The sequence below is a fragment of the Trichomycterus rosablanca genome, chromosome 6, assembly GCF_030014385.1.
Source record: "Trichomycterus rosablanca isolate fTriRos1 chromosome 6, fTriRos1.hap1, whole genome shotgun sequence".
Classification (NCBI taxonomy): Eukaryota; Metazoa; Chordata; class Actinopteri; order Siluriformes; family Trichomycteridae; genus Trichomycterus; species Trichomycterus rosablanca.
In genome coordinates this window covers 2,305,001-2,332,773 of record NC_085993.1, presented here as the reverse complement: position 1 = coordinate 2,332,773, position 27,773 = coordinate 2,305,001, and the positions used below count along the sequence as shown (strand labels likewise).

General features: G+C 41.1%; 1 protein-coding gene across 2 annotated transcripts in view; it reads left to right on the top strand.

The window, feature by feature from the left end:
* tbc1d23 (TBC1 domain family, member 23) overlaps nt 1-27,773 on the top strand; it is a 39,877-nt gene that overhangs the window by 3,761 nt on the left and 8,343 nt on the right. Inside the window, exons 2-16 of one of the 2 annotated variants that reach the window (XM_062997238.1) lie at nt 5,300-5,414; nt 8,605-8,710; nt 10,113-10,317; nt 11,382-11,505; nt 12,125-12,249; nt 15,893-15,939; nt 17,188-17,291; nt 17,443-17,565; nt 19,080-19,172; nt 19,997-20,167; nt 21,184-21,226; nt 21,390-21,496; nt 24,084-24,220; nt 25,501-25,545; nt 27,212-27,300. In XM_062997238.1, the coding sequence (XP_062853308.1) occupies nt 5,300-5,414; nt 8,605-8,710; nt 10,113-10,317; nt 11,382-11,505; nt 12,125-12,249; nt 15,893-15,939; nt 17,188-17,291; nt 17,443-17,565; nt 19,080-19,172; nt 19,997-20,167; nt 21,184-21,226; nt 21,390-21,496; nt 24,084-24,220; nt 25,501-25,545; nt 27,212-27,300 (1,634 nt within the window). The remainder of the gene's footprint in view (nt 1-5,299; nt 5,415-8,604; nt 8,711-10,112; nt 10,318-11,381; nt 11,506-12,124; nt 12,250-15,892; nt 15,940-17,187; nt 17,292-17,442; nt 17,566-19,079; nt 19,173-19,996; nt 20,168-21,183; nt 21,227-21,389; nt 21,497-24,083; nt 24,221-25,500; nt 25,546-27,211; nt 27,301-27,773) is intronic. The other variant, XM_062997239.1, reaches the window with a different exon arrangement.

The following is a 27,773-nucleotide window of genomic DNA, read 5'->3' as shown; positions in this document are numbered from 1 at the left end:
CCACACTAAAATAACAGGTGTTTCAGTTATTTTGTCCAACCCCTGTATATATATATATATATATATATATATATATATATATATATATATATATATATATATATACACAGTATATATATATGTATTTATATACAGTGAGCGAACATTCGGAGCGCGGAAGGTGTTTTCCGGCGTTTTCTTTATATTTTGTCAAAATACAGTCAACATTGGATACGTTTAGCATAAAAAAATGAAACCTAGTGAGCCTGAAGCAGGTCCCAGTGGTTTGCACACTCGGCCACGGAGAGAAACAACTCCAGGCATGATTCCTGGTGTACTTTTGGAAGGGGGCTTCCCTTTTATAAAAAAAAAAAAAAGAAGGAAATGTATTATGGTGTATGGTACAGCACACGCACTGTACTGAAATGTTTATGTACAGTACTACTGTGTATTGTTTATTACAGGAATGTCTATTCTATAATTTAGGATTTAAGGGAAAATATTTTTGTATTTATAACAAAAAAGAGCATTTAATGCATTAGAAAGGTTAGGGGTAAGGGGGGTTTGGGAGGTCTGGCACGGATTAATTCTGTTTACATTATTTCTTATGGGGAAAAATAGGTTTAACTAACGAATATTTTGACTTAAGAACAGCCCTTCAGAAAAGATATAATTTGATATCATATATAATCAATATAATTTGCAAATTCAAAACAAGAAAACATTACATAGAACAATTGTTTTTCCTTTACTGTTGTTTGATAAGTGATAAAACTTTTTTGTTACCTAGTAATTTAAGACGTTATAATGTTCTATTTAATGATTTATTTTTGTGAATGTGGAATAAAAGAGCTGTTTTATTTTTACACGTTTAGGTTTTTTGCATGTTTAAAGTCAGAATTTTGCATACCTCAGTAAGTGACATTTATATCACGGCATTCATGGAATTTCAACAATGTCAGTAATTGTACTTGTTCTGGGGTTGGACCACATTTGTTTGTAGAAGCAGCATCTACACCCATGGCTGTATTAAGTTTGCTTGATTATAAACATTGACTCCTGTGTTTCAGCAGCTTCTAATTCTAATAAGACTTGTTTGCTGGTGGTTCTTGTATTTGATAAAATATGCCAAGCTGCCGTCTTATGCTAGGAGGAAAATCAAAGGGTCAGATATAACCCAAGAACCACCGAAAACGGGTCGAGCAAGCTTGACCTCGCCTTGGGCTCAGAGGCTGTTACGAAAGATAGAAAATCAAAGTCTAAACACCCTAAAACACACAGAACAGTTTAGTCAAACGTTTGCAGTGTCGCCTCGTGCAATTAAATGTCCAGTCGATTTGATCGTTCAACCTCAGTTCAGGATATTATGGACAAACCAAGACCAGTTATGCACATGAGCTCATACACATGGGACATTAAATGCAAGAGACGTTCATGCTTGTGATGTTTGGCATTCCTGGTTTTATTGGAATCAGTTTGGTTGCTGTTGTGTCAGTCAGTTTCCTGCTGAAGTTTCATATTAACAATAAAAATGCAGGATTTGTTTGGACTTTATTTGTGTGTACGTGTGCTTTCTATATTATAGATATTCAGCAGCTGTGTGCCTGACTCACATGATTTCCTTCCTTTTATTCTGAATATGAATCCAACAGCGTAGAGAGAGAGAGAGAGAGAGAGAGAGAGAGAGAGAGAGAGAGAGAGACAGAGAGAGAGACAGAGAGAGAGACAGAGAGAGAGACAGAGAGAGAGAGAGAGACAGAGACAGAGACAGAGACAGAGACAGAGAGACACAGAGAGAGAGAGAGAGAGAGAGAGAGAGAGAGAGAGACAGAGAGAGAGACAGAGACAGAGACAGAGACAGAGACAGAGACAGAGACAGAGAGAGAGAGAGAGAGAGAGAGAGAGAGACAGAGACAGAGACAGAGACAGAGACAGAGACAGAGACAGAGACAGAGAGAGAGAGAGAGAGAGAGACAGAGAGAGAGAGAGAGAGAGACAGAGACAGAGACAGAGACAGAGACAGAGACAGAGACCGAGAGAGAGACAGAGAGACAGAGAGAGAGAGAGAGAGAGAGAGAGAGAGAGAGAGAGAGAGAGAGAGAGAGAGAGAGAGAGAGAGAGAGAGAGAGAGAGAGAGAGACAGAGACAGAGACAGAGACAGAGACAGAGACAGAGACAGAGACAGAGACAGAGACAGAATATATGCATGCAGGGCTGAATTAGGCCGATACCCATTAATCATTAATATTGAAAAACGAGCACTTAAATTCTGGATGCACCTAAAATCCAGTCCCACAACAAGCCTGCAGTTTCAGGCACTCCAATCCCAAGAGCTCTACCCTGAAAAGAGTCCCCTGTGTCAGCTGGTCCAGAGACTGACCAACACACTGACCCCTAACAACCCCAACTCTCTGATCAGCACTGCTTCCCAAACACCAATCAGAATCACCCAAATTATCAAACACCTCAAAAACACTTATCTGGAACATTGGAGAACCCAAACTCAATCCCAAAACAGACTGAACTGCTGTCCGACCCTAAAACATGAATACAACCTGGCCACGTATCTCTTCACTGTCCGAGATACGAAGCAGAGACGGATCCTCACCAAATACAGACTGAGTGACCACAGCCTGGCCATCGAGAGAGGCAGGTTCAAAAAGTCCTGGATCCCCAGAGAGGAGAGACTGTGTGGTCACTGCAGGACAGGTGAGGTTGAGACAGAGGTGCACTTCCTTCTAAGCTGCCCAAAATACACAACAATTAGACACAAATATTTTGATCAGTTTGGAAGAGAAGTGAGCGGCTTCAGAACGCTGACGGAGAGCCAGAAACTGGCCATTATATTAGGAGAGGGACCATCAGCCTCCACTGCAGCCAGATATGTACAGGAGTGTCACACACTCCGGGACAGTGAGTGAAACACCAGATAATCACCACACACACATCACACACACATCACACACACATCACACACACATTACACACACACACACACACCACACACACCACACACACCACCCACCCTTCCGCGCACACACATCACACACACACACCACACACACATCACACACCACCCACCCCCCGCACACACACCACACACACCACACACACCACACACACACACACACACCACCCACCCCCCGCACACACACATCACACAATCACACACACATTACACACACACACCACACACACACATCACACACCACCCGCACACCCACCACACACACATACCACACACACACACCACACACACACACCACACACACACAGTAATATTTTCTCTTTTTTTTGTGTGATCAATTGTTTTATTACATAATGAATATTTTCTTACCATTTTTTTTTCTATGTATAGACCTGTTCTTTTTTTTTTGTAAATATTGACATATACTATATGTATGCTTTGACAATACAAATATGTAAAATTGTTATGTCAATAAAGCCAATTGAAGAGAGAGAGAGAGAGAGAGAGAGAGAGAGAGAGAGAGAGAGAGAATAGAATAGAATCTTTATTGTCACTATACACAGTTTACAATGAACTGTTGCATGGTATCTCACCATCAGAGGTAGTAGCAGCAGTAATGTAAATGTCTATTATAAATATAAAATACTGTATGTGTGCAAATGCTGCATAGCCCATAGAGAGAGAGAGAGAGAAGAATGTAATAATGATAATAGGAGTATTGCTGTTATTATTGTTTATATTACTATTATTGGTAGTTTTAGTGATGATGTCGTTGTTTTGTTATTATTATTCTTTTTATCATACCTAGTCCCTACCTAATCATACATTATCGTATGCACCGTTTCCTGTGTAATACACAATTTGATGTAAAATTCAAGCTTTAATGTTTGCGTTTAACGATTTTTTCCATCCGTGCAGTGTCCAAGTGCCTCACGTTTACCGGTTAATCTGCACTATGAGGCGTCTTGGCAATCCTACAGCAATTCAGTTAGCCATTGCTTAATCAAAATGATCCAATGAATCCAAGATGTGGAGGAGTAAAGCAGCTAAAAACACGATTCGGGTAAAACAAACGACCAATTCTGTCAAAACACGGACGAGAATTTTCGTATTTGAGCCGTTTACATTCAACTATTAAGGTAGCTATGCTGTGTGTTGTAGCTTCTATTTATTCTATCATTTAATTTATGAGTGTAATTTAATGACTGATGTGACATCTGTGATTTTTTTCGTAAAATTAAGCACATTTTCCTGTGAATTTAGTAGCCCTTCTTATAATAATATAATAAATTTACTACACACGTTAACGTGCTACCCCAGTCTCAGGCGCGTGAAGAAACCGGCACGGTTAACAATTGTTCTAGCTAAATCTGTTCCTGAACACACATTATCGGTTCTGATGATGTGTGAGGAGTAAACGTTATAACATGATGATCGTCCTGACACGTTCACGCTCCGTGATTAATGTTTAACATTGTCTCAGACTTTGACCTGAATAGTTTGTGTCTCATTTGAATACATGATTCTGCTACCATAACAAACACATCGTAACTGCCTGTGTGTGTGTGTGTGTGTGTTTATGTGGAAAGTGTGTGTGTGTGTGTGTGTGTGTGTGTGTGTGTGTGTGTGTGTGTGTGTGTGTGTGTGTGTGTGTGTGTGTAAATACTGTATAAATGTGGGTGCTAAAAACACTTAGGTTGCCCATCCCGCCTCCCACTTACGTTTAGTCAAAGCTACAGTTTTAATTTATTTTGACATTATTTTGTGGTAAATGCTAACTTGTGCCTCGCTGAGATTTGTGAAGTCAAGTTTAATTTTATTTCTAAAATACCTCCCGAGCCGTTTCAAAAATGGTAACGGGCTGCAAGTGGCCCACGGGCCGTAGTTTGGACACCCCTGGGATAATTGGATATGACTAGATTGGGATGAAAGTTCCTTTGAGATGATGTATGTTGTTAAACCCGCTAAGTGGGTAGCACTGTCGCCTCACAGCAAGAAGGTCCAGGGTTCGATCCCCAGGTGGGGCGGTCCGGGTCCTTTCTGTGTGGAGTTTGCATGTTCTCCCCGTGTCAGTGTGGGTTTTTTCCGGGAGCTCCGGTTTCCTCCCACAGTCCAAAGACGTGCAAGTGAGGTGAATTGGAGATACAAAATTGTCCTTGACTGTGTTTGTTATAATTTTGTGAACTGATGAATCTTGTAACCAAACATGACGTTAAAATCCTAATAAACAAACAACAAACAAACAAATATATACATGTTGATGTGCGGTTTGATTTCGGTGTCAAATCCAGGTTTTAGAACCGTCTCGATCACGAGACCCTTTCTTAATCCTCGTGTGTTTGTGTTGTGCAGGGACCAGGACCTAGCTGAGGCTCTGGACTCTGTAGGTGGGGATGTGGACTCTGAGAAGGGAACCATCAGTCAGGTCCAAGACCTCCCGCCCCCTCAGAAAGCCAAGCTTTGGATGGTAAGTGTGTTTGTTACAGAGGTTTTGGTAGCTTTTGCTAATTTTTAAGCTGTTATTAGACAGTTAATCATGTGGTGATGAGATGGCGTACCGTGATCAATAAAATCAGAGTACGGTCATTCTCTGGTTACACGCCGACCAGCTGCATTTAATCCCAGTAATCTGATTACTTGGTACATGTGTGTATGCATGAGCTCGGCATTATTCAGGTCCAAGACCTACCAAACCCTCAGAAATGCTGTATTGTTTGTGGTAGCATGTGCTGAACTGTGTTCTTCAGATCATATTAAATAAATCAAAGTTTATATGTCAAGGTACAACTGGCAGTCAAATGCTTAGCTAACTGCCTGGCCACGTGGGTAAATAGGTAAGAATACATACTCAGGTTTAAAATATTAAAAAATATAGAAAAATTAGACCATTTTAAATCGAGATTGACATTAGAACTAAAAACTAGAACTACAGCCGTGCAAAATAAACGTTTAAAGTGTATCTTGTATGCACTGTAAACGTGAAACGTGTGTATATATAGGCTTCGTCTGCTTTGAGGTGCTCTGAGCTTGTCAAAATACAATTTGCACATGTTAAATAAAATGAAAACACATAAAATTCTGTATAGAAATGTATCTGAAGAACATTTTTAGTCAAAATGAATAGTCACGCTATGCTCTGTGACCCGTACTCTCAGTTTCATCAGATCAGCCAGCTGACCACAACGCTCCGGGTCATCCTCGTTTTTCCTGCGGTCAGAGAATCGCTATTTTATAGGGGTGTAACGATGCACCACGAGACATGCAGTTTACAGGTATAATGAATCGATATTCACTTTAAACAGCAGAGGGCGCTGGGGCTATTCACCTTGCCTGGTTGACGTTCGGGTTGGGCGGTATTGCCGATTTTCATATCGTCATACCGTCTTCAGAAAATACCGCGGTATACGGTATTACCGCGGGGGGGCGGACAAACTTTACAGTGTACAAACTTTACCCTGGTTAGTTTTTAGTTAAAGCTATTTCTTAAAAGTGCATGAAGCAGAACGCTGGTAAAAATGCATTAAATGTTGTAATAGTTACACAGTGACGTGTACGATTAGTTCTGCCTGTATTACAGAATTGTAAACGGTAAAAAAAATATTAATGTAAAAGTTAATGTTGTGACGACGGTGATGTAAAATAATTTAAAATAATTTAAAGGCCAAACATTTGAGTGGGGGTTTAACAAGAACGCTACTTTTAATGTCACACAAGCTCAGTGCAAAACAACATGAGCACAGCCGGAGACGATCCTTCCTGATATCTTCCCTACACACTTGCTCCCTATGCCCTAGCATAGTACACTTAACATACCTAAAGGGCCAGACAATATATTTGTAATTCACATTACACGACAGGTGAGACGTTAGAAAACAACATTCTTTTTTCTTAGACTAACCCCCTTTTTTTAAGGATAAATAGTTCTTGTTTGAATTACAGGGGCAGGAAAAACTACGTCAGACACAAAAGTCAGAACAGGGGACGCGGCGTAACGTTATTATGACTTTCTGCTCCGTCTTCTCAACACGTGTGCTTGATTTACTAAAAAAAACCCGACCCGTTTTTCAATTTCTGCTTGTTTGTTGATTTTTAATCTTGAGACGAAAAACAAATAATGCCCCGTTTTTCAGTATTGTTTTTTTAAATGAAAAACGTTTTCTTGTTTTTCAACTTTGGGATTTGAAGTGAAAAACGAATGACCAAAGGTACACGGACCGCTTACCTCACAGCTAACGCTAGCTATTGTGGCTTTTCGCTTGTCTCCCTGTGTTATCACCTCAAACACTGAGCACCCCCACAACCAATCAGTAAGCTCCAACCAAACTTCCCACCCCCACCCCTCCCTTACCGTGGATGCACGAATGTCTTAAAGTCTCAGTTTTTAAGGTAGACCTGAAGCAGAAACTTGGCGCTTCACATTTTTAAAATACCGGCAACATTTTTAAATACCGCAATACCGTCATACCGCCCAACCCTAGTTGACGTCGCTGAGGATACTTTCTTTTTTTACACAAGAAGGGAAATGTGCAGCGTTGTTTTGCATAGTTTGTACCCACCTCAGAAATAAAAGGACGTTCATTATTTAGATAAATAATAAAAGGAAATTTTGTCATAATTTGTCTTCAATCTAATTTTGTTTAAAAAACTCGGTAAAAAATCGTATCGTGAATCGCATCGCATCGTGGGTAGAGTGTATCGTTACATCCTTAATTATAACTATTGTGTAAACACGGCGTAAAGCATCTAAATAAATAATACAATTTTATGGCCAGGTGACCTATACTGTACCCAGGTACCCATGCTAAATTTGTTTACCCTTCTTGACCAGGATACCAGAGTCTTAAAAAGCAAACTTAAACAAGACTATCAAAAAATTAAACACTGTAAAATGACCTGTTGATGCCATCACAGTCTCGCCTCCAGTGAATTCCTTTCCCTTGTGCAATTCCAAAGAATTGGAAACCGGCTCTTTTGGAACGGCACGGTACAGAGTAAAGAATTGCAAATGATTTGGAAGTGACCCCTTGAATTAAACTGGACCATCCCTGTCTACAGACATCTCCATCTTCATCTTTATCCACATTGTCTGCACTGTGTACATCGTGTTGTTTGGACTCGTGTTCTTGCACCCTGGTCCTAAAGGAACGTTGTTCCATTTCATTATGAATTTGTATATAACTGAAATGACAATAAAGCCTCTTGAACTTGAACCTTTGTCATGTTAATTTGAAAAATAAATCATGAAATACATGATTTATTTTTAATATAACACAGAAACAGTACTATTCGTGTAATATGCTACCATTTGGTGTTTGAATGTTATCCCTCCACGGTCCTTGAAGCTCGGTTTGAATGCGAGAGATCTTAACCGCAGCCTCAGCTGCTCCCCGAAGGACGCTGAGAGCTTTCATATCGATCAGCTGCTCATTAGAGAAACCCGAGCTGGACGCTGCGGGCTGTGATCAGCAGCTTTATGACTTTGTCCACGCCGTCCACCGGGGCCCCTTAAGAGCCTCTCGATATCAAAGCTCTCATCAATGTCTTTTATTTCTCCCCCCTCCTTCATCACTTAGTCCTGTCTTCACTTTTTCACCTCCTCGCTGATCCTGTATGAATCTCTTTCTGTGTGTGTGTGTGTGTGTGTGTGTGTGTGTCAGATTGCTCTGAATGTGGCGGGTAAAGGAGACAGCCTGTCCTCGTGGGATGGCGCTATGGACTTACCGGAACAGACGCTTATACACGACCGAAGCCAGCAGCTGATTGGTGAATAATCATCATTATTTTTTCTATAGGTTACATTCGTCTGGTCCTACTGTCCTGTTTATTTAGTACATGCTATTTAAAAAAAAAAAAAGTAGGTCCAAGAAGGTCCTGGGTTTGATTCCCAGGAGTTTGCATGTTCTCCCCGTATCTGTGTGGGTTTCCTCCAGGTGCTCTGGTTTCCTCCCACAGTACAAAGACATGCAGTCAGGTTAATTGGAGATACAGAATTGCCCTAGGATGTCCAGGGTGTTTCCTTTCCCCAATTTTCCTCCCAATCTGGTCGTATCCAATTCCCCGATCATATTTCACCTCTTCTGCTGCAGACCTCCGCTCCTGACCGAGGAGGGGCGTGACTAAGACTATTGTACAGCACCATCAATCAGCCAACAGAGGTCACAATTGCAGCAGTTATAAGCAATCCTATATGGCAGTGTTCCCCAACCACCGGGCCTCGGACCGGTACCCGTCTGTGCGTCATTTATTACCGGGCCACACAGAAAGAATGAATAATTACAGATCGCTAGAAAGGCAGTTTTCACTGCTTTTATTTCGGGTGTTATTGTCTTATTGTCACCCCTAGGTGGAAGCAGCGTCTCGTTGCAGCGAAAAAAAGCTCATTTTACATCGTTTGTGAGAAATATTATTAAGATCTTCCGCCCCCGCCAGTCCGTGAAATTATATCTTATATGAAACCGGTCCGTGGTGCAAAAAACTTTGCACACAGTTTTGGCTTCTTAGCTGCCTGCCTATTCAAGGGGATGCACGCCAGGTCCTGGAAGATAAAATTAACAGCCCATAGTGTGTGAGAGAAAAATTTTAATTTCCACTAGAAGTATTAATACATAATCAGTTACTACTTAGAACATGTAGAAATGCTCAGGGCATGATTGTCAGTAGTCACATTCCAAGAATACTGCTACAGTAGAATGTTACTTGGTGTGTACTGTACATTGTGTACGTGATAAGAAGTGCGTCAATTGCATTGTATGACATTCAAAACCCAGTTCTAGCTGATTTAGACCAGTTCCTGTGTTCTAGCTAAGAAATCTTTGTTAATGGTGGAATCTTCCACTGTCCTACAAGGTCACAGACGAGAGTATGTAAGGATGTTTATTTTGTCCTGTGGTATGGCATTCACAGAGTCTCTGTGGGATAAAATGACCTGCATGTTGTTTTTGTTTCTGTGTACGGTCTTAAACTGTAATAACTTGCTGGTACATCAGTGCTTTACATTGTAATATGGGCTGAAACAATCTTCTTCTGATAAGATCCTGCAGTTCTGTTTTACTAAACCCGACATCATCATAGCTATGATGTACAACTTCACCTTTAGCTTTTATATACATTAAACAGCTTTCCCAGCATGTAACCGTGATCTCTGAACTCCGACCCTGTGTTGTAGATCAGCTGGGGCTGACGGCAGAGGAGGGCAGGGATCTGGTGGGTGACGTGGAGGCGGTGATCACCTTCTACTGCAAGTCGCGGAACGTGACGTTCACGGCCGAGCTCGGCTGGCCCGACCTGCTGAAACCCCTGCTGGGCCTTCAGCTCGCCCGCAGCGATCTCTACAACTGCTTCTACGCCATCATGAATAAATACATCCCCAGGTACGAGCGAGTGTACGCTATATGGACGAAAGTATTGGGACACCTGTAGTGTGCCACAGCAGTTGCTATCAGGTGTAATAAATTAACAACGTAAAGGAAATCATGCGCCTCACTGAGCATTTTTGGGATGAACTGGAACACCAACTTAGGCTTTCTTGACCAAGATCATTGCCCATAAATAAAAATTTTGTCATCTTTTGACTGAATAGGCACAGATTCCCACAGACGTACTTCAAAGTCTTGTGAGAAGCCTTCTTATAAGAGTGGCTGTTGTACCGATGTTATTCTTTGTGTCATTTTTAATTTAATATCTGTTAAAAACTAAAAGAAGAATGTTAACACATCAGTTCTCTCGTTTTTATTTGCATTTTAAATACGGCTAGAAAATAGTCTCATATTTTACCTCGCGGTGTTGGCTTGGCCCCTCTGTTATTGTGCAGAAGCCTGTGCCGAAAAACACACTAGACTTTACTGTCAGCCACCACATGGACACATTTCCTTGTAGCTTAAGGTCTGTTTTCTTCCCAACCTTGTCGAACAGGCTACTTTTCCATGTGGTTTTTTATATGTGAAGTCAAACTAGCCCTATTTATGTCGGTTTGTCCTTTTCCCATCCTTTGGCCATTATGGCTGGCCTGTGGCAGAACATATTCTCCCTACATATTCATCCACTGGTCATTGCTTCTGGTCCGTATCGATCAATAACCTTATTGTTTTTTAAAAAGTTGTCTAAAAGGGGCACCTAGGTGGCGCAGTGTGATATTACACCCCGGTTTGAATCTCGGCTCTGACACTAGTCGGCTGGGCACCATCTAGGGGGCACAGTTGGCAGCACCTGCAGCAGACACAAATTGGCCACCGTGTTTGTTGGGTTGGGGAAATGACCGGATTATGTGGGTGTGGTCTTCAAACGCTGTGCAAGGACCCTGATTGAGATAGAGGCGCCTAAGGGGTCCGTTAGGACTGTGCACGGGTCGGAGGGCACATGAGCAGCAATGCAATCATGGATCCACAGCTTTGACTACGCTAAATCGTTTGGCTTGAAAGCCTTTTTATCTTTGCAGGGACTGTGTGCCCAAGGGTCGACCGTTCCACCTGTACAGACTCCTGCTGCAGTACCACGAGCCTGAACTCTGCTCCTTTTTGGACACCAAGAAAATCACGCCGGACTCGTATGCCATGCAATGGGTCGGTACATTTCCTCTCAATCTCAGGTTTACTGGTGACTCTGAATGAAATTGATGTTTGACCGTGTTTCAGGGGTCTATAATTTAGTACAGTAAGTCCTCTAGATGTGCACCCTCAACTAGTCAACCAAACGGAGTAAAAGAGGGAGCACTGGTCCGTAAAATGATTTACGGGCGTTGTTATTGTTTATCCGGTCTCGGTCACGTGCAAGTTTAATCAACAAGTGGGTTTTGTGTTATTATTGCACTATTTTAAACCCAGGATTTCTAGTATTAAGCATTAAAGTAGCAATGATATCGCTCGTAATGCTAAGAAGCGGCGAGCAATAACAGACGCTAAAATATAAATAATAGAAAGAGTGGAACGAGATAAAAAGCCGGCGTAGTCTTCGTATGTTAGTTGTTCTACTTTACAAGGTAAGATTAAATTATTTTCTTTAACTAGGAATCACAGTTTTTAACTGTTATAAACACATTACAAACAAATAGCTAACTTTGTTGGACTTGCAAACCCACTCTCGGAACATTTTTGTATGTAGAGGACTTACTGTGGTATTTTGTGGTTGCTTTGACTCTGTAGTCCCAGCGCTTACATGCATTCTCCTTATGTCTCTCTGTAGTTGGGCAGCCTGTTCTCCAGCCACAGTCTTCCTGATGTCACCCAGGCCTTTTGGCACATTTATTTCCAGCAGGCCGATCCCTTCCTCATCTTCTTCCTCATGCTCGTCATTCTCGTTAACGCCAAGTATGTGCCTCCTCCTCCTCCTCACTTTACCGATTTACAAGATTTGCATTTAATATATAGTTGCAGTTGCAATCGGAAACATTCAAACCCTTACAGTAAATAAGGGTTTAGAACTTTTGTAGAGCTAGATTTTGGTTTCCATTCAATATTTATCAGTTGAATGACACAGCAAAGTAAGAATGAAAATGAATAATGTGATATTTTAGAGTAGCAGGATATTTTGTTATTATTGCCTTGCAGAGATGGGGACTTCAGACTCGACTCGGACTTGTTTCAAATGACTCGTGACTCGCAAAAAATGACTTGTGGACAACGAAAGTCCAAAGCATGTGTTACACCTAGGGCTGGGCGATATGGATCAAAAATTATATCTCGATATATTTTAGCTGAATGGCGATATACGATATATATCTCGATATATTTTAGCTGAATGGCGATATACGATATATATCTCGATATTTTTTCATCCCATAAGGTAATAACAACAAGACACTTCTGAGACAAAGCTACATGTTCCAAATACTAAATACCAAAAATTTTTACAAGCACTTTTATTAATATTCATGCTGGGGAAGCTTCACACAGGAACTATTTTTCCTTAAAAAAAAAAAAAGAGCTATTCTAAGAAAAAGTTTGTTGTTTTCTAACGTCTCACCAGTCGTGTAATGTGAATTACAAATATATTGTCTGGCCCTTTAAGAATGTTAAGTGCACTATAGGGCGCAGGGAGCGAGTGTGTAGGGAAGAGATCAGAATTTATCTGATCACGACCACGTACAACATCCAGTACAGAAATCACTCCCCATAATGTTTGATTTTTACAGAAAGAGCAAATTCATGCACATCACATACAGTGGGGCCAAAAAGTATTTAGTCAGCCACTGATTGTGCAGGTTCTCCTACTTAGAAAGATGAGAGAGGTCTGTAATTTTCATCATAGCTACACTTCAACTATGAGAGACAAAATGAGAAAAAAAAATCCAGGAAATCACATTGTAGGATTTTTAAAGAATTTATTTGTAAATTATGGTGGAAAATAAGTATTTGGTCAATAACAAAAGTTCAACTCAATACTTTGTAACATAACCTTTGTTGGCAATGACAGAGGTGAAACGTTTCCTGTAAGTCTTCACCAGGTTTGCACACACTGTAGCTGGTATTTTGGCCCATTCCTCCATGCAGATCTCCTCTAGAGCAGTGATGTTTTGGGGCTGTCGCTGGGCAACAGGCACTTTCAACTCCCTCCACAAATTTTCTATGGGGTTGAGGTCTGGAGACCGGCTAGGCCACTCCAGGACCTTGAAATGCTTTTTACGGAGCCACTCCTTCGTTGCCCGAGCGGTGTGTTTGGGATCATTGTCATGCTGGAAGACCCAGCCACGTTCCATCTTCAATGCTCTCACTGATGGAAGGAGGTTTTGGCTTAAAATCTCACGATACATGGCCCCGTTCATTCTTCCCTTAACACGGATCAGTCGTCCTGTCCCCTTTGCAGAAAAACAGCCCCAAAGCATGATGTTTCCACTCCCATGCTTCACAGTAGGTATGGTGTTCTTGGGTTTTTCTTCTTCCTCCAAACACGACGAGTTGAGTTTTTTTACCAAAAAGTTCCATTTTGGTTTCATCTGACCACATGATATTCTCCCAATCCTCTTCTGGATCATCCATATGCTCTCTGGCAAACTTCAGACGGGCCTGGACATGTACTGGCTTAAGCAGGGGGACACGCCTGGCACTGCAGGATTTGAGTCCCTCTCGGCGTAGTGTGTTACTGATGGTAGCCTTTGTTACTTTGGTCCCAGCTCTCTGCAGGTCATTCATCAGGTCCCTCCGTGTAGTTCTGGGATTTTTGCTCACTGTTCTCATGATCATTTTGACCCCACGGGATGAGATCTTGACCCCAAGGGAGATTATCAATGGTCTTGTATGTCTTCCATTTTGTTACAATTGCTCCCACAGTTGATTTATTCACACCAACCTGCTTGCCTATTGTAGATTCACTCTTCCCAGCCTGGTGCAGGTCTACAATTTTCTTCCTGGTGTCCTTCGACAGCTCTTTGGTCTTGGCCATGGTTGAGTTTGGAGTCTGACTGTTTGAGGCTGTGGACAGGTGTCTTTTATACAGATAACGAGGTCAAACAGGTGCCATTAATACAGGTAACGAGTGGAGGACAGAAGAGCTTCTTAAAGAAGAAGTTACAGGTCTGTGAGAGCCAGAAATCTTGCTTGTTTGTGGGTGACCAAATACTTATTTTCCACCATAATTTACAAATAAATTCTTTAAAAATCCTACAATGTGATTTCCTGGATTTTTTTTTCTCATTTTGTCTCTCATAGTTGAAGTGTAGCTATGATGAAAATTACAGACCTCTCTCATCTTTCTAAGTAGGAGAACCTGCACAATCAGTGGCTGACTAAATACTTTTTGACCCCACTGTATACAAACACACGAGTCAGAACAACAGGAGACGTGTCGTTACGTTATTATTACTTTCTCAACACGTGCATACACTGTTTATATATAAAGTAAACACGTGCATGTCAGCGTGTGAATGCGCTTTGTTTGTTTATTTCCGTTTTCCAATATTGGTTTTTAAAACGAATGTCGACTCGTTTTCTTGTTTTTCAACTTTGGGATTTGAAGTGAAAAACGAATGAAGGTACACGGAGCTGGAACCTTTTGTCTGGACTTGTTTTCGGCGTTCTCTACAGAGTACATTATTCTGCTGCTCATCTGATACTTTGAATCCGAACCATCTCCGAATAACTGAGCCATTATTATTCTTTTTACTAACCAGCTCCTCCACCGTCTCCATGCTATCATGGGAGTTTTACTTACAGAAATGTGTTCTGAGGGCAGAAAGGATTGGCGGTGGGGAGGGTCGAGTTGTGTTCAGTGAGGGAGAGGGGTGGGGCAGGTGAACATGTGCAGAGACAAACTGGGAGAAGAGAAAGACGAACTGTCGGATCTAACTGGAACGCAACATCTACGTATATCGATATATGCGATATTGTCTTATCTTATATCGCGTATGAAAATATATCGATATTTTGTAAAATCTCGATATATCGCCCAGCCCTAGTTACACCCATGTGTTAACATTAGTTACGTGTGACTATTATTTATATATATATATATATGATCCGACATAATTCTGATCGTGTCATTTTCTGCTCTCTAATAATAATAACGCTCCGGCCGTCTTAACCCGCAGCACACGCAGTGGGTAAATGTTCCAGCCAGCTTCCGGCGTAGTGATGACGCAGTATTATGGATTTTTTCGCGCCTGATTTATCGCGCTTTTGTTTTGCAATGAAAATAAAACGTCAGCTTAAGCTTTTAACTGGTACCTAGGAAAGTAAAGGCACTAAGTAAACTAAATACAGTCGCTAATCTGTTGTTGTTTTTTATCTGAATTTACAGATTATTTATTTATTTCTACGCTACATTTCCAATATATGTTTTGTGTAGATTATATTGACTCGTGACTTGACTCGGACTCGTATTTTGTGACTTGTGAACATCTCTGCTGCCTTGTCACAGTTATTCAACCCCTACATAATACTGCCACTACATAAAACCTCCTGCTAGTCTGTAAGACCTAAAGTTGGGTTACAACACTTTGTTTTCTTTTCCATCTAGAGACATGATTTTTGCCCAAGAAGGTGACAGTAAGGAGGAGCTCATAAGTAAGTTAATATAAAACTGTACTTTAAAGGGTCAGTTCTGTTAAAAACTTACAATTTACAACAATCTGCCACCGTCTCGTAAATGCTTTGTTTTGTTAGGCTGAAATATTTTGAAAGCAACCACTCCGATGGGCTGGTCTGGGCCCGTTAAGCACACTAGTCAGAGTGGAGCTTGAAATTTTGCTTTAGATTAGCACAACACAACAATTTGAGCACTGGCATGTATGGCTTTCCATAATCTACTCTGGCGATACTGAACATGAAAACTAAGGAAACTGGAACGACCCAAGGGATTGTGTGTGTGTGTGTGTGTGTGTGTGTGTATGTGGTTTATTGATGCATGAATGGACACGAGCTTAAACTTATTTACAAACCAGTTACAGTCCACTTCCTACCATTCACCAAGCCAGCGTGTGCTTCCCAATGTCAGTCTTATATACAGCTTCTTATCCAAAGCATGTTAAGGAGTAGATGCCGTCCCTCTTTCTTCCCTTTTATCTCTAAATAAAAAACAGTTCTTGGTAATCAGGCGGTTGATAACTTTATCCCTTCTTTATAAAGTTCGACCCTAATTGGTTGATTAACAGGGATTTCGTAATGACGTTAATGAAATTGAGCCATCCTGGGAAAGATCATTTAGATCATTTATTTAGAAAGTAAAAGGTCAGGTGGTTCATCAGTCTAATAGACTAGCTCACTATCGTAGAGATTTTGAGCTTTCTAGTTTTAGTTGTGCTACCAGCCTGGCCAGGCACTGAACGGACACAGGGGATTGGGATTTGCTCCTCATTGCCAGTGGAACCCCTGCAGTCTGGTTGCACCCCCGGTGCGATTAGTTACACACTAATCTTTGCAGTTGTAGCCTAGCGGTTAAGGTACTGAACTAGTAATCAAAAGGTCAGTGGTTCAAGCCCCACCGTTGCCAAGTTGTCACTGTTGGGTCATTGAGCAATGTCCTTAACCCTCAATTGCTTAGACAGTATCCTGTCACAGAACTGTAAATCGCTTTGAATAAAAGTGTCCGCTAAATACACCTTGCGGCTCTCTGTAAGGAAGTAAAAAATGCACTTTCAGTATCGTTTTCTTATAGCTTTAAGTACTTCCCTTACTGCTGCAGACCTCTATTCCAGGCCAAGGAGGGCCGTAACTAACTCCGGCATGTGTGCAGTAGCCGAACGCTTCTTTTCACCTGCATGATATCCTGATATTTATTAAAGAAATAAATGTTGTGCTTCTATTTGTGTTTAGAAATGTTGGAACAGTCCCCAAGCTCACTGGAAGCTAATGACATTGAGGATCTGATCTCACTGGCACAGTATTACCAAAGCAAGACTCCCGTCTCGCTCAGAAAGGTGAGTTACCAAGAATTCCATGAGGTCTGCTTTTTAAAGGACATTCAGGATATGAATCTTAAGGTCTTTAATAGACAAACACTTGCTGTTTACTTCTTAATATTGAAATATGGTTTGTATTATTTTGTCCGCTGTGTGTTTGTGTCTGTAGGAGAACCAGAACCTGTTCGGCAGCAGTCTCGTGGCTCTGAAGGAGGAGGACATGGACCTGAGTCAGGCTTTGTGTCTCCCTGTCTCTGTCCCCGAGATTCTGCAGGCAAATCATCTTCAGTCGGTAGGACCTCTGTGTGAATCCTTTTCTTATCTCATTAGGTAACGGGAGGGTTAATAGTGAATGGGAATGTGATGTCACACTGGTAACTACCTGTCACCAATAAGCCATCAGCAATACAGAGCACAGGTCAGCTATCGGAACACAAGTTTATGTTTAATGACTTAAACCATATATTTTATGTCATGTTTTTGTTAGGGTTGCACCAATACCGTATCAGTATTGGCACTCGAGCTGTACTAGTATTAGTATTACCATGTCAAACCAATATATTAAGAGTAAACATCCAGCAAACCAGCTTAACCCTACAGGTTTACTTCCCCAGTCAATTCTTTAATAGTTTTAATGGTTTTGTTTTTTCAAACCATTAAGTGTGAACTGTACAGTCTGTTGTGTGTAAAGGGTTTTACAAAACCTATACCAGCCTGTCAGGTATCAACCACCGAGCTTCCAGATGTAAACACAGCATTGTTTTCTGTCAAAATGCCGGGCAGCGGTAAAAAGACACGGTGCAACCAGAGCTGGATTCTGAGTACATCGTATGGAATCCAGCTCTGCCTTACCGGTTCGAGGCTGAGTGGCTGTATGGGCAACGATTGGCCGGTTGCTCAGTTGGGGGGGCGGGACAAAGAACCGGATGTGGGTCTCTCTCTGTCAGAATGCGATTACGACCTCTGCCGGCTGACTAGAGGCGCCTGCACAGAGATGAGGAATGAGTGCTCTTAGGGTGTGTCTCTCCGCATGCAACGCTAGGTGGCGCCGCACTCATCAATGTGTGGGTGGCAAAAATGCATTCGGCTGCTGCCCATGTTTCAGAGGGGATATAGGTTAGCTTCGATCTCCTCGGTCAGGGCAGGGTTCGGCATAGACAGAGAGGAAGCACGATGCAAGAATTGGATGCGCTAAAGGGGGAGAAAAAGGGGGAAAATGAACAAAAAAAAAAAATGCCGGGCGCCTACATAGACAATGATTGGCCTTGGGTATTCCTCTTAACTGTTACAAGTACGACCTCTCCTGGCTGATCAATGACGCCACACACACAGCCGGGGATATTGGGGATTGGTGTGTGACTCTCTGTGCGCAATACGGATCTCCATATATACCCACATCGTGCAGGTGAATAGAGGCGGTTGGTACTGCACACAAATTGGAGGGGTCGTGTGTTAGTTACAGCCCCCCTCGGTCAGGACTGGAGGTGTGCAGCAGAGAAATCGGGTAATTGGCTACGACTAGATTGGGAGGAAAATTAGGGAACAAATCCATTAAAACACAGATTGCTCCGGTGTATTTTGGTTATTTAATTCATGTGGTATATTGAAGTATTCAAATATTATGTAGTCTGGGTATAATAACCATAACATTGATTTCTTCTAGGTGTGAACAATGGCTCAGTTAAAAATTTATTAAATTCTACATTCCACTAAATGCATTATTAATAATTCTAATCTCGTTTTCTCTCTGTGATGGGGTTCGGTATATCCGGTGAGTAACTGTGCTGTGCTGTTGTATGCTTTCAGGATGGAGTGCGCTTCTTTGTAGTGGACTGTCGACCAGCTGAGCAGTACAATGCCGGGCACCTGTCCACTGCCTTTCACCTAGACTCAGATCTGGTAGGTTTTCTACTCTTTCTCACCAGCATCTTCATGTACGAGTAAACTGTGATGAAGATGTGGCCTGTGAAAGTTGCAGCAAAAATGAATCCTGTTAGCTGTTGGGAAGTAAAGAGACCTATTAAAAGAAATTATAGATGATTCAACTTCAGTTTAGAAGCATCTTCTCATTTTAGCCTTTTTAGATTCATGTTAGATGTTTTAGTGTAATGTTATTAAGGGTGAACCATCAGATTTCAATTTTGGCAAAACATAATAACCCAAGCATGTTCCTGAAGACCCATTAAACTGGTTTTCTGTGTTTGGTTTATATTAGTTCGGTTTATGATCGAGATCTGTACAGCTTTAGTACAGACACCTGACTGGCCGCTAGCACCGCTGGGGATTTGAACCATGGATCTTAGTGGTAATGGGCTAGTGTAAATAAAACACATGAGCACTTTAAACAAAATGACTCATTTAATCATAAAGCTAAAATAATTTACACACTTGTATTCTAAATACCAACTGAATTCTAACTTCAGCTTCTAGATCTAAATTAAAAATTGCTTGATTATGAAGAGCTTTGAACTTGCACTAAATCTTCTTTAGTTCTTTGGAAACTACAAAAAAATGCTGAATAAAGCAAATGAACTCTTACTGTAAATAACCTAAATCTATAACTGCTGACCACTTTGTAATAAATTATGTGTGGTATTAATCGGTGGTGTCTGAATGTTTTTTTCCAGTTTAGAGGGACCATTGCAAACTTTGGAAGTGGCCTTTGTTATTTATAGTTTAACTCTAAATAACATTTAAAAAATAAATGTGTGCTTATATCTCAGATGCTGCACAATCCAGCTGAGTTTGCGTTGTCTGTGAAGTCTCTGTTGGAGACTCAGAAGCAGTCTTTGGAGTCCGGTTCAGTGGCCAGTGGAGAACACTTGTGCTTTATGGGTAGCGGGCGAGAGGAGGAGGACATGTACATGAACATGGTGCTCGCCCACTTTCTGCAGGTCAGTCACTTTAAACGCTTCAGTTTTGAACAGGTTAGTATGATTTTGTGGTAGGACTGGAGATAAGGCACAGCATGATCTATTGCAGGAGTCAATAATGGTAAACGGGCTAAAATCATTTAACCATGTAATATAAAGAGATTGTCTGTTTTCTTTGATTACTTTCGGCTGCATATTTAGGCTTGTTTAGGCATGTTTTTGGCTCCCAGTGACTGGCCAATAGCACTGCTGAGATTCAAACCCCAGATCTCAGTGGCAGTGTGCAACATTTTTCCCGCTGCACCACCTGAGCACCTCTATTTATGCTGGAAACTATAATGATTAATACCTAAAATATAGAATACTACTGCCCATCAGGAATGCTAGCTACTTTTTGTAGTTGACAGTCAGAGACAGGAAAAGGGGAGTTAGGTATATATGGAGGTGAGGAGCCATCTGTTGTTTGTTTTTGTATACAGCTTAATATTCATCAGATTTATCAGCTATTATTCAATATAGTAATGTATGTGGAAGACATGAGGTATAAAGATTTATGAAAAAAATGTAATCATTAAATTGGTTATTTGCTTTTTCAGGTTTTCAGTTGCTAGTCTGTTTAGCTTCAGGCTTTTTACATTAGATATTTAACAGTTCTAAATCAAATTAATAATCTACTACACATCAGCAAATAAAATTACAAATAAATTACACGTTGTACATTTACAGTTATGGCATTTAGCAGACAGTTTTATCCAGAGTACCTTGCTCAGGGGTCCAACACTGGCAACTTAGTGGTAGTGGGGACTGAACCAGCATCCTTCTGATTCTGATGACCATTCTTGTATGACCTGGCATGTTTACTGTGCCCTTATTTTGGCTGTCTACTTGTGTCCATGTAGAAATACTTATAATGTCATTTATTGGGCTGAAATATTAATAAATAAATAAAGTTCATGCATATATGTTGCCTTTCATAATCTTTGCTCGTTCTTCCTGCAGAACCTTAAAAAATCTTTCGTTTGTGTTGAACTTATTAGAAAAACAAGGAGTTTGTCAGCATAGCAAAAGGTGGATTTATGGGTAAGTATCAGCACTGTCATTACTGTTATGAGTACATATTTCCTTCCTTTAACTTTGTAATTGTTTAATGTAATATAATTCATTCCTTTTTAGTCAGATGATGAATTTTCTGTATTGTCTGCACACCACAGTTGGAAGTAGTCAGTTTTTTGTGTTTCTGAAGCACTACAGCAGCACCTTGCAGACATCAACGTCGAAGGACCAGACAATAGCTACGTCCACTGGATTGTGAGCACATCAGGATCCCACAGCAGCCTTAGCTCAGTAGATGTGAGTTTGATTAGTGCTCGAGTGCAAGCGCACATCCTGTATTGTAGTATTGGAGTCACATTCATTTAGTCCCTAGGGCCAAACACACCAGGTTTTTGCATGTTTTGCTTTGCTAATTTCTGGTACATATAAAATTCCTAATATATTTCCTTTTGACCCAATTTATTTACTTTTTGACCCATTAATTAGTGCCTTTGACCACTGGGTCAACTGCTTTGATGTGATTCCCTGTTGGTTCACAGTAGGGCTGGGCGGTATGACGGTACATTCGGTATACCATCTTCGATTCCTCATACCGTAGTACAGTTAATACAACAGCTGTAGGCTTCAGTAGGCAGCAGATCGTATAATATTCCTCTATAGACAGTCGAGAAAGAAGCTTTCACAGCAATAATTAGAACAGTAAGTTCCAGGTTTGTCTTACGGGGTGAAAATTCTTCAGATCAGTCGCAAACTGGAAGATACTGGATATACTTAAAGTCGCCCACTTTTATACAACAGACCTGTGGTCAAGTCGTACAGTGGAGTTTGCAAACGTGGTTTTATCTGTTAAAGGGAGAGCTGAGGGTCATTGTACAATATTTAAATATTAAATCAACAGAAGTATTGTGTCATTTTGTGGGGCCGAGCAAAGCTTATAGTACTCAAAACCTTCATTATATACATGGTAATTTTAAGACTTTTTTTATTCTATGTACTTATGACAGTAGAATAAGCCACAAATGTATAAAAAGTCCCAGTCATACAAAAAACATACCGTGATATACCTTGAAACCGTCAGAATCTTCAAAAATACCATGATACAAATTTTTGGTCACAATGTCCAGCCCTAGTTCACAGTTGCTTACTATTGCAGTGTACTGTGTAATTTAATATTGTAGCGTCAGTGGGAGGAGCCGTGGTATCCAGGCTTACCGTCAGCGTGTATCCCAGTGTGGCAGACTGGGTGGCTGCGGTGAGAGCTGGATAGGTAGCTTATGTGTTTGTCTGTTGTATGAATGTATGTGTGTATGAATGAGTGTACGTCCTAAACCACTGAGAGAACTGCCAAGGGCAGCTCACTCGAGGCCCCGACGCTCGCCTTCCTGCTCGCCGGCGCCACAATATAATATTTAATACAATATTACCCATCCTGACTAGAAATCATTTGATAAAAATGTAGCAACATGATTTAAAGTGAATGTTTTAATATTTTTATGGTTTATGCTTTTATCATACACTGGTGTCGTTAGCTTAGCTTGCTAACTGCACCTTGTTGGACAGGAAAACAGATTTGAAATGTTTAATTTTGTCAACCAAGATAATATGTAATAATGTAAAAACAGAATGAATTCCTAATTGACACGTTATGAAGGATTAAAACGCTAAATCAGGGCATAATTACCGATAAAATCATAAATGTGAACCTTTTTCGGCTATATAAGTTTCTATTATGGCTAACTGTATACCGTTTTCCAGCTAGCAGGAAGAGTTTTAGCACCATCTTGTGGTTGATATATTATTTAATTATTGCAGCTTTAAAAAAAAAAAAAAAGGCTCACCACTGGGCAGATGCACTTATTGCCAAAAGTGTGTGGACACCTGATTATTAGCTTGTTAACAGTCATCTTCCTTAACCTTGGGCATAACTAGAGTAGCCAAACTAACAGCCCGAACTGTTTTGGGTAGGATTTTCATCATGATTTCGATATATTTGAATCCCAAATTCAGAAAATATGCACTCATTGAGGCCAAAAAACACTGGACACATTAGGCACAGATGTAGGACGAGAATGCCTGGCTCACAGTCAACATTCCTGTTCATTCCAAAGGTTTTCAAAGTGGTTTCTGCAGTCCAGTAACACACAGATTGGGGTCTTTATGGGCCTCGCTTTGGGTTCAGAGTTAATTTAATCAGAATGACTGGTTTTCTACATTTCAAAAATACTCTTAATTCATGGTGTGGGTTTCTGAGAGCTCTTGGAATACACATGGTCATGGGACTTAAAATTGCTTAGAAATAGCTCCAAGTGACAGTCCTGACTTTATTATAACTATCTATTATAAGCTTATATGCTAAAGCTGTTATTTGCTTTCTGCAGTCCGTACAGAGCCCAGCAGATTTATATACTTATAAAAATATGTAAGATTTATAAAAATAAATTTAGGAAAAATTAATTCTGGACTGAGAAGTTCTTGTTTCAGAAACCACAGGAATGCCAAGACATTACATACATGCACCTAACACATGTGGGTCATTTTCAGCTGTATGAAATAATGTGATTCGGTAATAAGTGATTAATTCCTTCATTAATTAATTAAGTCACTCAGCCAGGCAGCTACACAGACATGATTGGCTGTGTCTCTTTTGGTAAGGGCTGGGGCGTTGGGATGGGGTCGTGCTGCGTCCAGGGTGTTTTTGCTTTGACCAGGATAAAGCAGATAAATAAATAAAAATAACCTGGTGTAGACGTTAACACACTCAATCAAACAAAATATTTGTTGAGCACATTAAAAAACTCAGTTCTTAGAATGATCATTGATCCAGGTACACCTGACACTTTCTTTACATGTCATACTTGGTTTTTTTTTGGTTTTTATTGTACAGGGGGACATAAATGGCACAGATGGCAAAGGGGTCAAGTCCCTGGTTAACAAAATGACCTTTGCCCTCAAATCCAAGTCGGTTAATGTGAAAGAGAAGGTGATCAGCTTCATTGAAAACACCTCGACGCCAGTGGACAGGTAGGAAACACAACACGTCTCGATGCTTTGATGCGTCAGTCTGCCATCTTACTTAATCTTTTCTTTTACTTTACTCGCCTTTCTCACCAACAAGGTGCCAGTGCTGATTCAGAAATGGCATGTAATAAAATAAAATGTTTAAAATGTTGTTTTAAATGTAATGGTTCGGTAGATCATCAGGGTTCAGTTACAGGTGCTGAGTAATTAAACCCTTGCTACATGGCAGCCGTGGTATTATTATTCTTGTGTCCCACCTATTTGGGTATATTCTATTGTTATTCAGATTGCCACTGTTGGGCCCTTAACCCTCAATTGCTTAGACCATAATCCGGCCCGCCACGTCATTTAAAATTACACTGTACATAAACTGCATCTCCCACAATGCATGCCGATTTTGTGACCCGCGAAGTGACTGCGACTCGCATCCGCCACTAGATGGCAGTGTTTCAACATCAGCGTTTAACTGAGGCTGTTTTCCAACAAGTGATGCTGAGAAATATTTACAAATAATCCCAAAATGTACAAGAAAACTGAAGCGGAAGGAAAATAATTTAATGAAAGATGTGAAAGTGAAAACAGGTTTGTGCTTCAGGAAGAGAAACCGGTACATCTCGTGTTATGAGGCCGCGTCTGTGGTAAAGGAGTACAATATAGATGTTATAAATATACAGTGTAAATTTGGCATTTTGACACCAAACACAGAATTTAGCTTCCAGGAAAAACAACAGATTGTCCAAGACTTAAAAGGCGACTGCAATCACAGCAGGATACGTTACAATCTGCCCTTTTGAGGGCCACCGTGATGCAGATGTGGCCCTCGGTGAAAATGAGTTTGACACCCCTGGCTTAGACAGTATACTGTCACAGTACTGTAAGTCGCTTTGGATAAAGCATTACCTAAATGCCGAATTGTAAATGTTAGGGGCTTAATGGTGGCAACCTGGGAGTGGTGGTGCTTTTACCAGCGACCTTCTGATTACTAATCCAGAACTTGAAAGGTTATTGTAACATGAATCAGCACCAACACCTTGTCTGTGATAAAGTGGGTATAATGAGAGATTTAAAGCTTATTTTAATTGTTTATTTTCCTTAATGAAATGAATACGATGATCTGATTTGAATCCTCTTTTATTTTATCCACATAATGACCTCGCATGTATCAGTTGTGCTCACTTGTAATCATTTTATTTATTGATTTATTTAATGATTTGTGTTCTTCACTGCGACCCTCGTGTTGTTAATTTCTTCCTCTTCGTCCGTGCCCTGTTATTTCACGCTAGAATATCTTTCAATCTGCCCTGGCCAGAGAAGGGGATACCTGATCGGTAAGAGCCTGTTATTGTCTGTATGTCACCATGCCATGCCCATTCAGGGCGATACTGCCCGGCCTGACTCACAGCTGAGGGCAACTAACTCACTCGGCCGTTCATGCACTGTAGCTCACTAACACCCCTAACATTCATTATATTAAAGCTTTCAACAGTCTTTTTCTGTGTGCTAGTGGAATATCCTGCAATATTTATCAGTCACGCTTAGTATTCTGTGTGCCATGACATGCTGTGCCTGTATCATGCAGCTCTTATAAACTCTCTGCAGTGTTTGCTTCATCAGAACATTAGTTATCATCTCCAGTATCGCTGCTTTAATCTTTAATTAAACTTTCTTTTTCCGACTAGCGTTACTCACCGTGTCTAGTCTTCTTTAGACGTTAATACAGTCGGTGGAGCAAGTATTAAACCACTAAGTTTGCAAATATGGACCAAATCTGTGGACTGACCAGCATAAGCAAAGTGTAACACAGCCAACGTATTTAAATGTATATGGGAAAATTAATGATACACTTTAATAAAAATAAATATAGGGGTGCTCAGGTGGCGCAGCGTTAAAACACACGCTAGCACACCGGAGCTGGGATCTCGAGTACATCGTACCGAATCTCAGCTCTGCCATCCGGCTGGGTTCGAGCGGCCACATGAGCATCGATAGGCCTGTTGTTCATATAGGGGTGGGGTAGAAAATTGGCAGGGATGCATTAATGAACGAATAAGTGAATCTTACAGCATAAACATTTGTAATCAGGATGTTAATGCGCCAATATGTTTCAATGCTAATTGCACTTGGTTTTATTTAAAATGTGGCACAAAACAACGTAAACGATCAAGCATAACATTATGACTACCTCCTTGTTTCTACACTCACAGTCCATTTTATCAGCTCCACTTATCATATAGAAGCACTTTGTATTTCTACAATTACTGACTGTAGTCCATCTGTTTCTCTACATACCTTTTTAGCGTGTTTTCACCCTGTTCTTCAATGGTCAGGTTATTTAGGTGGTGGATCATTCTCAGCACCGTGTCCACTCACTGTCCACTCTGTTAGACACTCCTACCTAGTCGGTCCACCTTGCAGATGTAAAGTCAGAGACGATCGCTCATCTATCGCTGCTGTTCGAGTCGGTCATCTTCTAGACCGTCATCAGTGGTCACAGGACGCTGCCCACGGGGCGCTGTCGGCTGGATTTATTTGGTTGGTGGACGATTCTCAGTCCAGCAGTGACAGTGAGGTGTTTAAAAACTCCAGCAGCGCTGCTGTGTCTGATCCACTCATAGCAGCACAACACACACTAACACACCACCACCATGTCAGAGTCACTGCAGTGCTGAGAATGATCCACCACCTAAATAATACCTGCTCTGTAGTGGTCCTGACCATTGAAGAACAGGGTGAAAGCAGGTTAAAATGTATGTAGTGAGTGTAGAAACAAGGAGGTGGTTATAATGTCATGCCTGATCGGTGTATATAAATAATAAAAAAAAAAACATTACAAGATTCCATTGCATGCACAAAGTGAAAACAAAAGTGATTGAGTACTTGTTCACCTGACTTTACGTACGTTTTAATCGGAGCTCCAGGAACATGCTGCATGTCTGTATTTAACACCGATTTAAGACCCATTCAGCTAATTCAGCCTCTCTGGCTTTATCGTAGGCATGTGAGCAGCAGTGACCGGGTGGGTAAACCCTACAGAGGCGTGAAGCCCGTCTTCAGCATCGGCGACGAGGAGGAATACGACACTGGTACGTACACCACAGGGCACAGATCTGTTAATGTGGCGCTGCGGTAAAGTACGTTAGCTCACTACTGCTGAGATACTACAGCCGGTCGGGCGTCTGCATGGACTCGATTGTCTTATATTGGATTGATTGGACAGCCTGGCCGTTGTGAGGCGCTCAAGCCCGGATAGAAATAGGCATCCGGGGTAAAAACCGTGCCCAGTCTGGTATGCGGATCAGATCCGCTGTGATGATGCCTAAAACACTCCCGAGAAGAGGGCGTGTCTAAATTCTTAGATCTCTTAAAGTGCTCCTACTGAGGCGCCTTAATTCTGAGTGATGATCTGACTGAATGGCGAGGGAGCGTCCGACGCCTCCCCAGCGCTGAAGGCAATCCCAGCATTCAGTGCGGCACGACTTTTCTCACAAAAAACTACAAACGTGGCGGACGAATATAACGCGGAGCAACCAACAGAGTTCCTTTCAAACGTAAATAA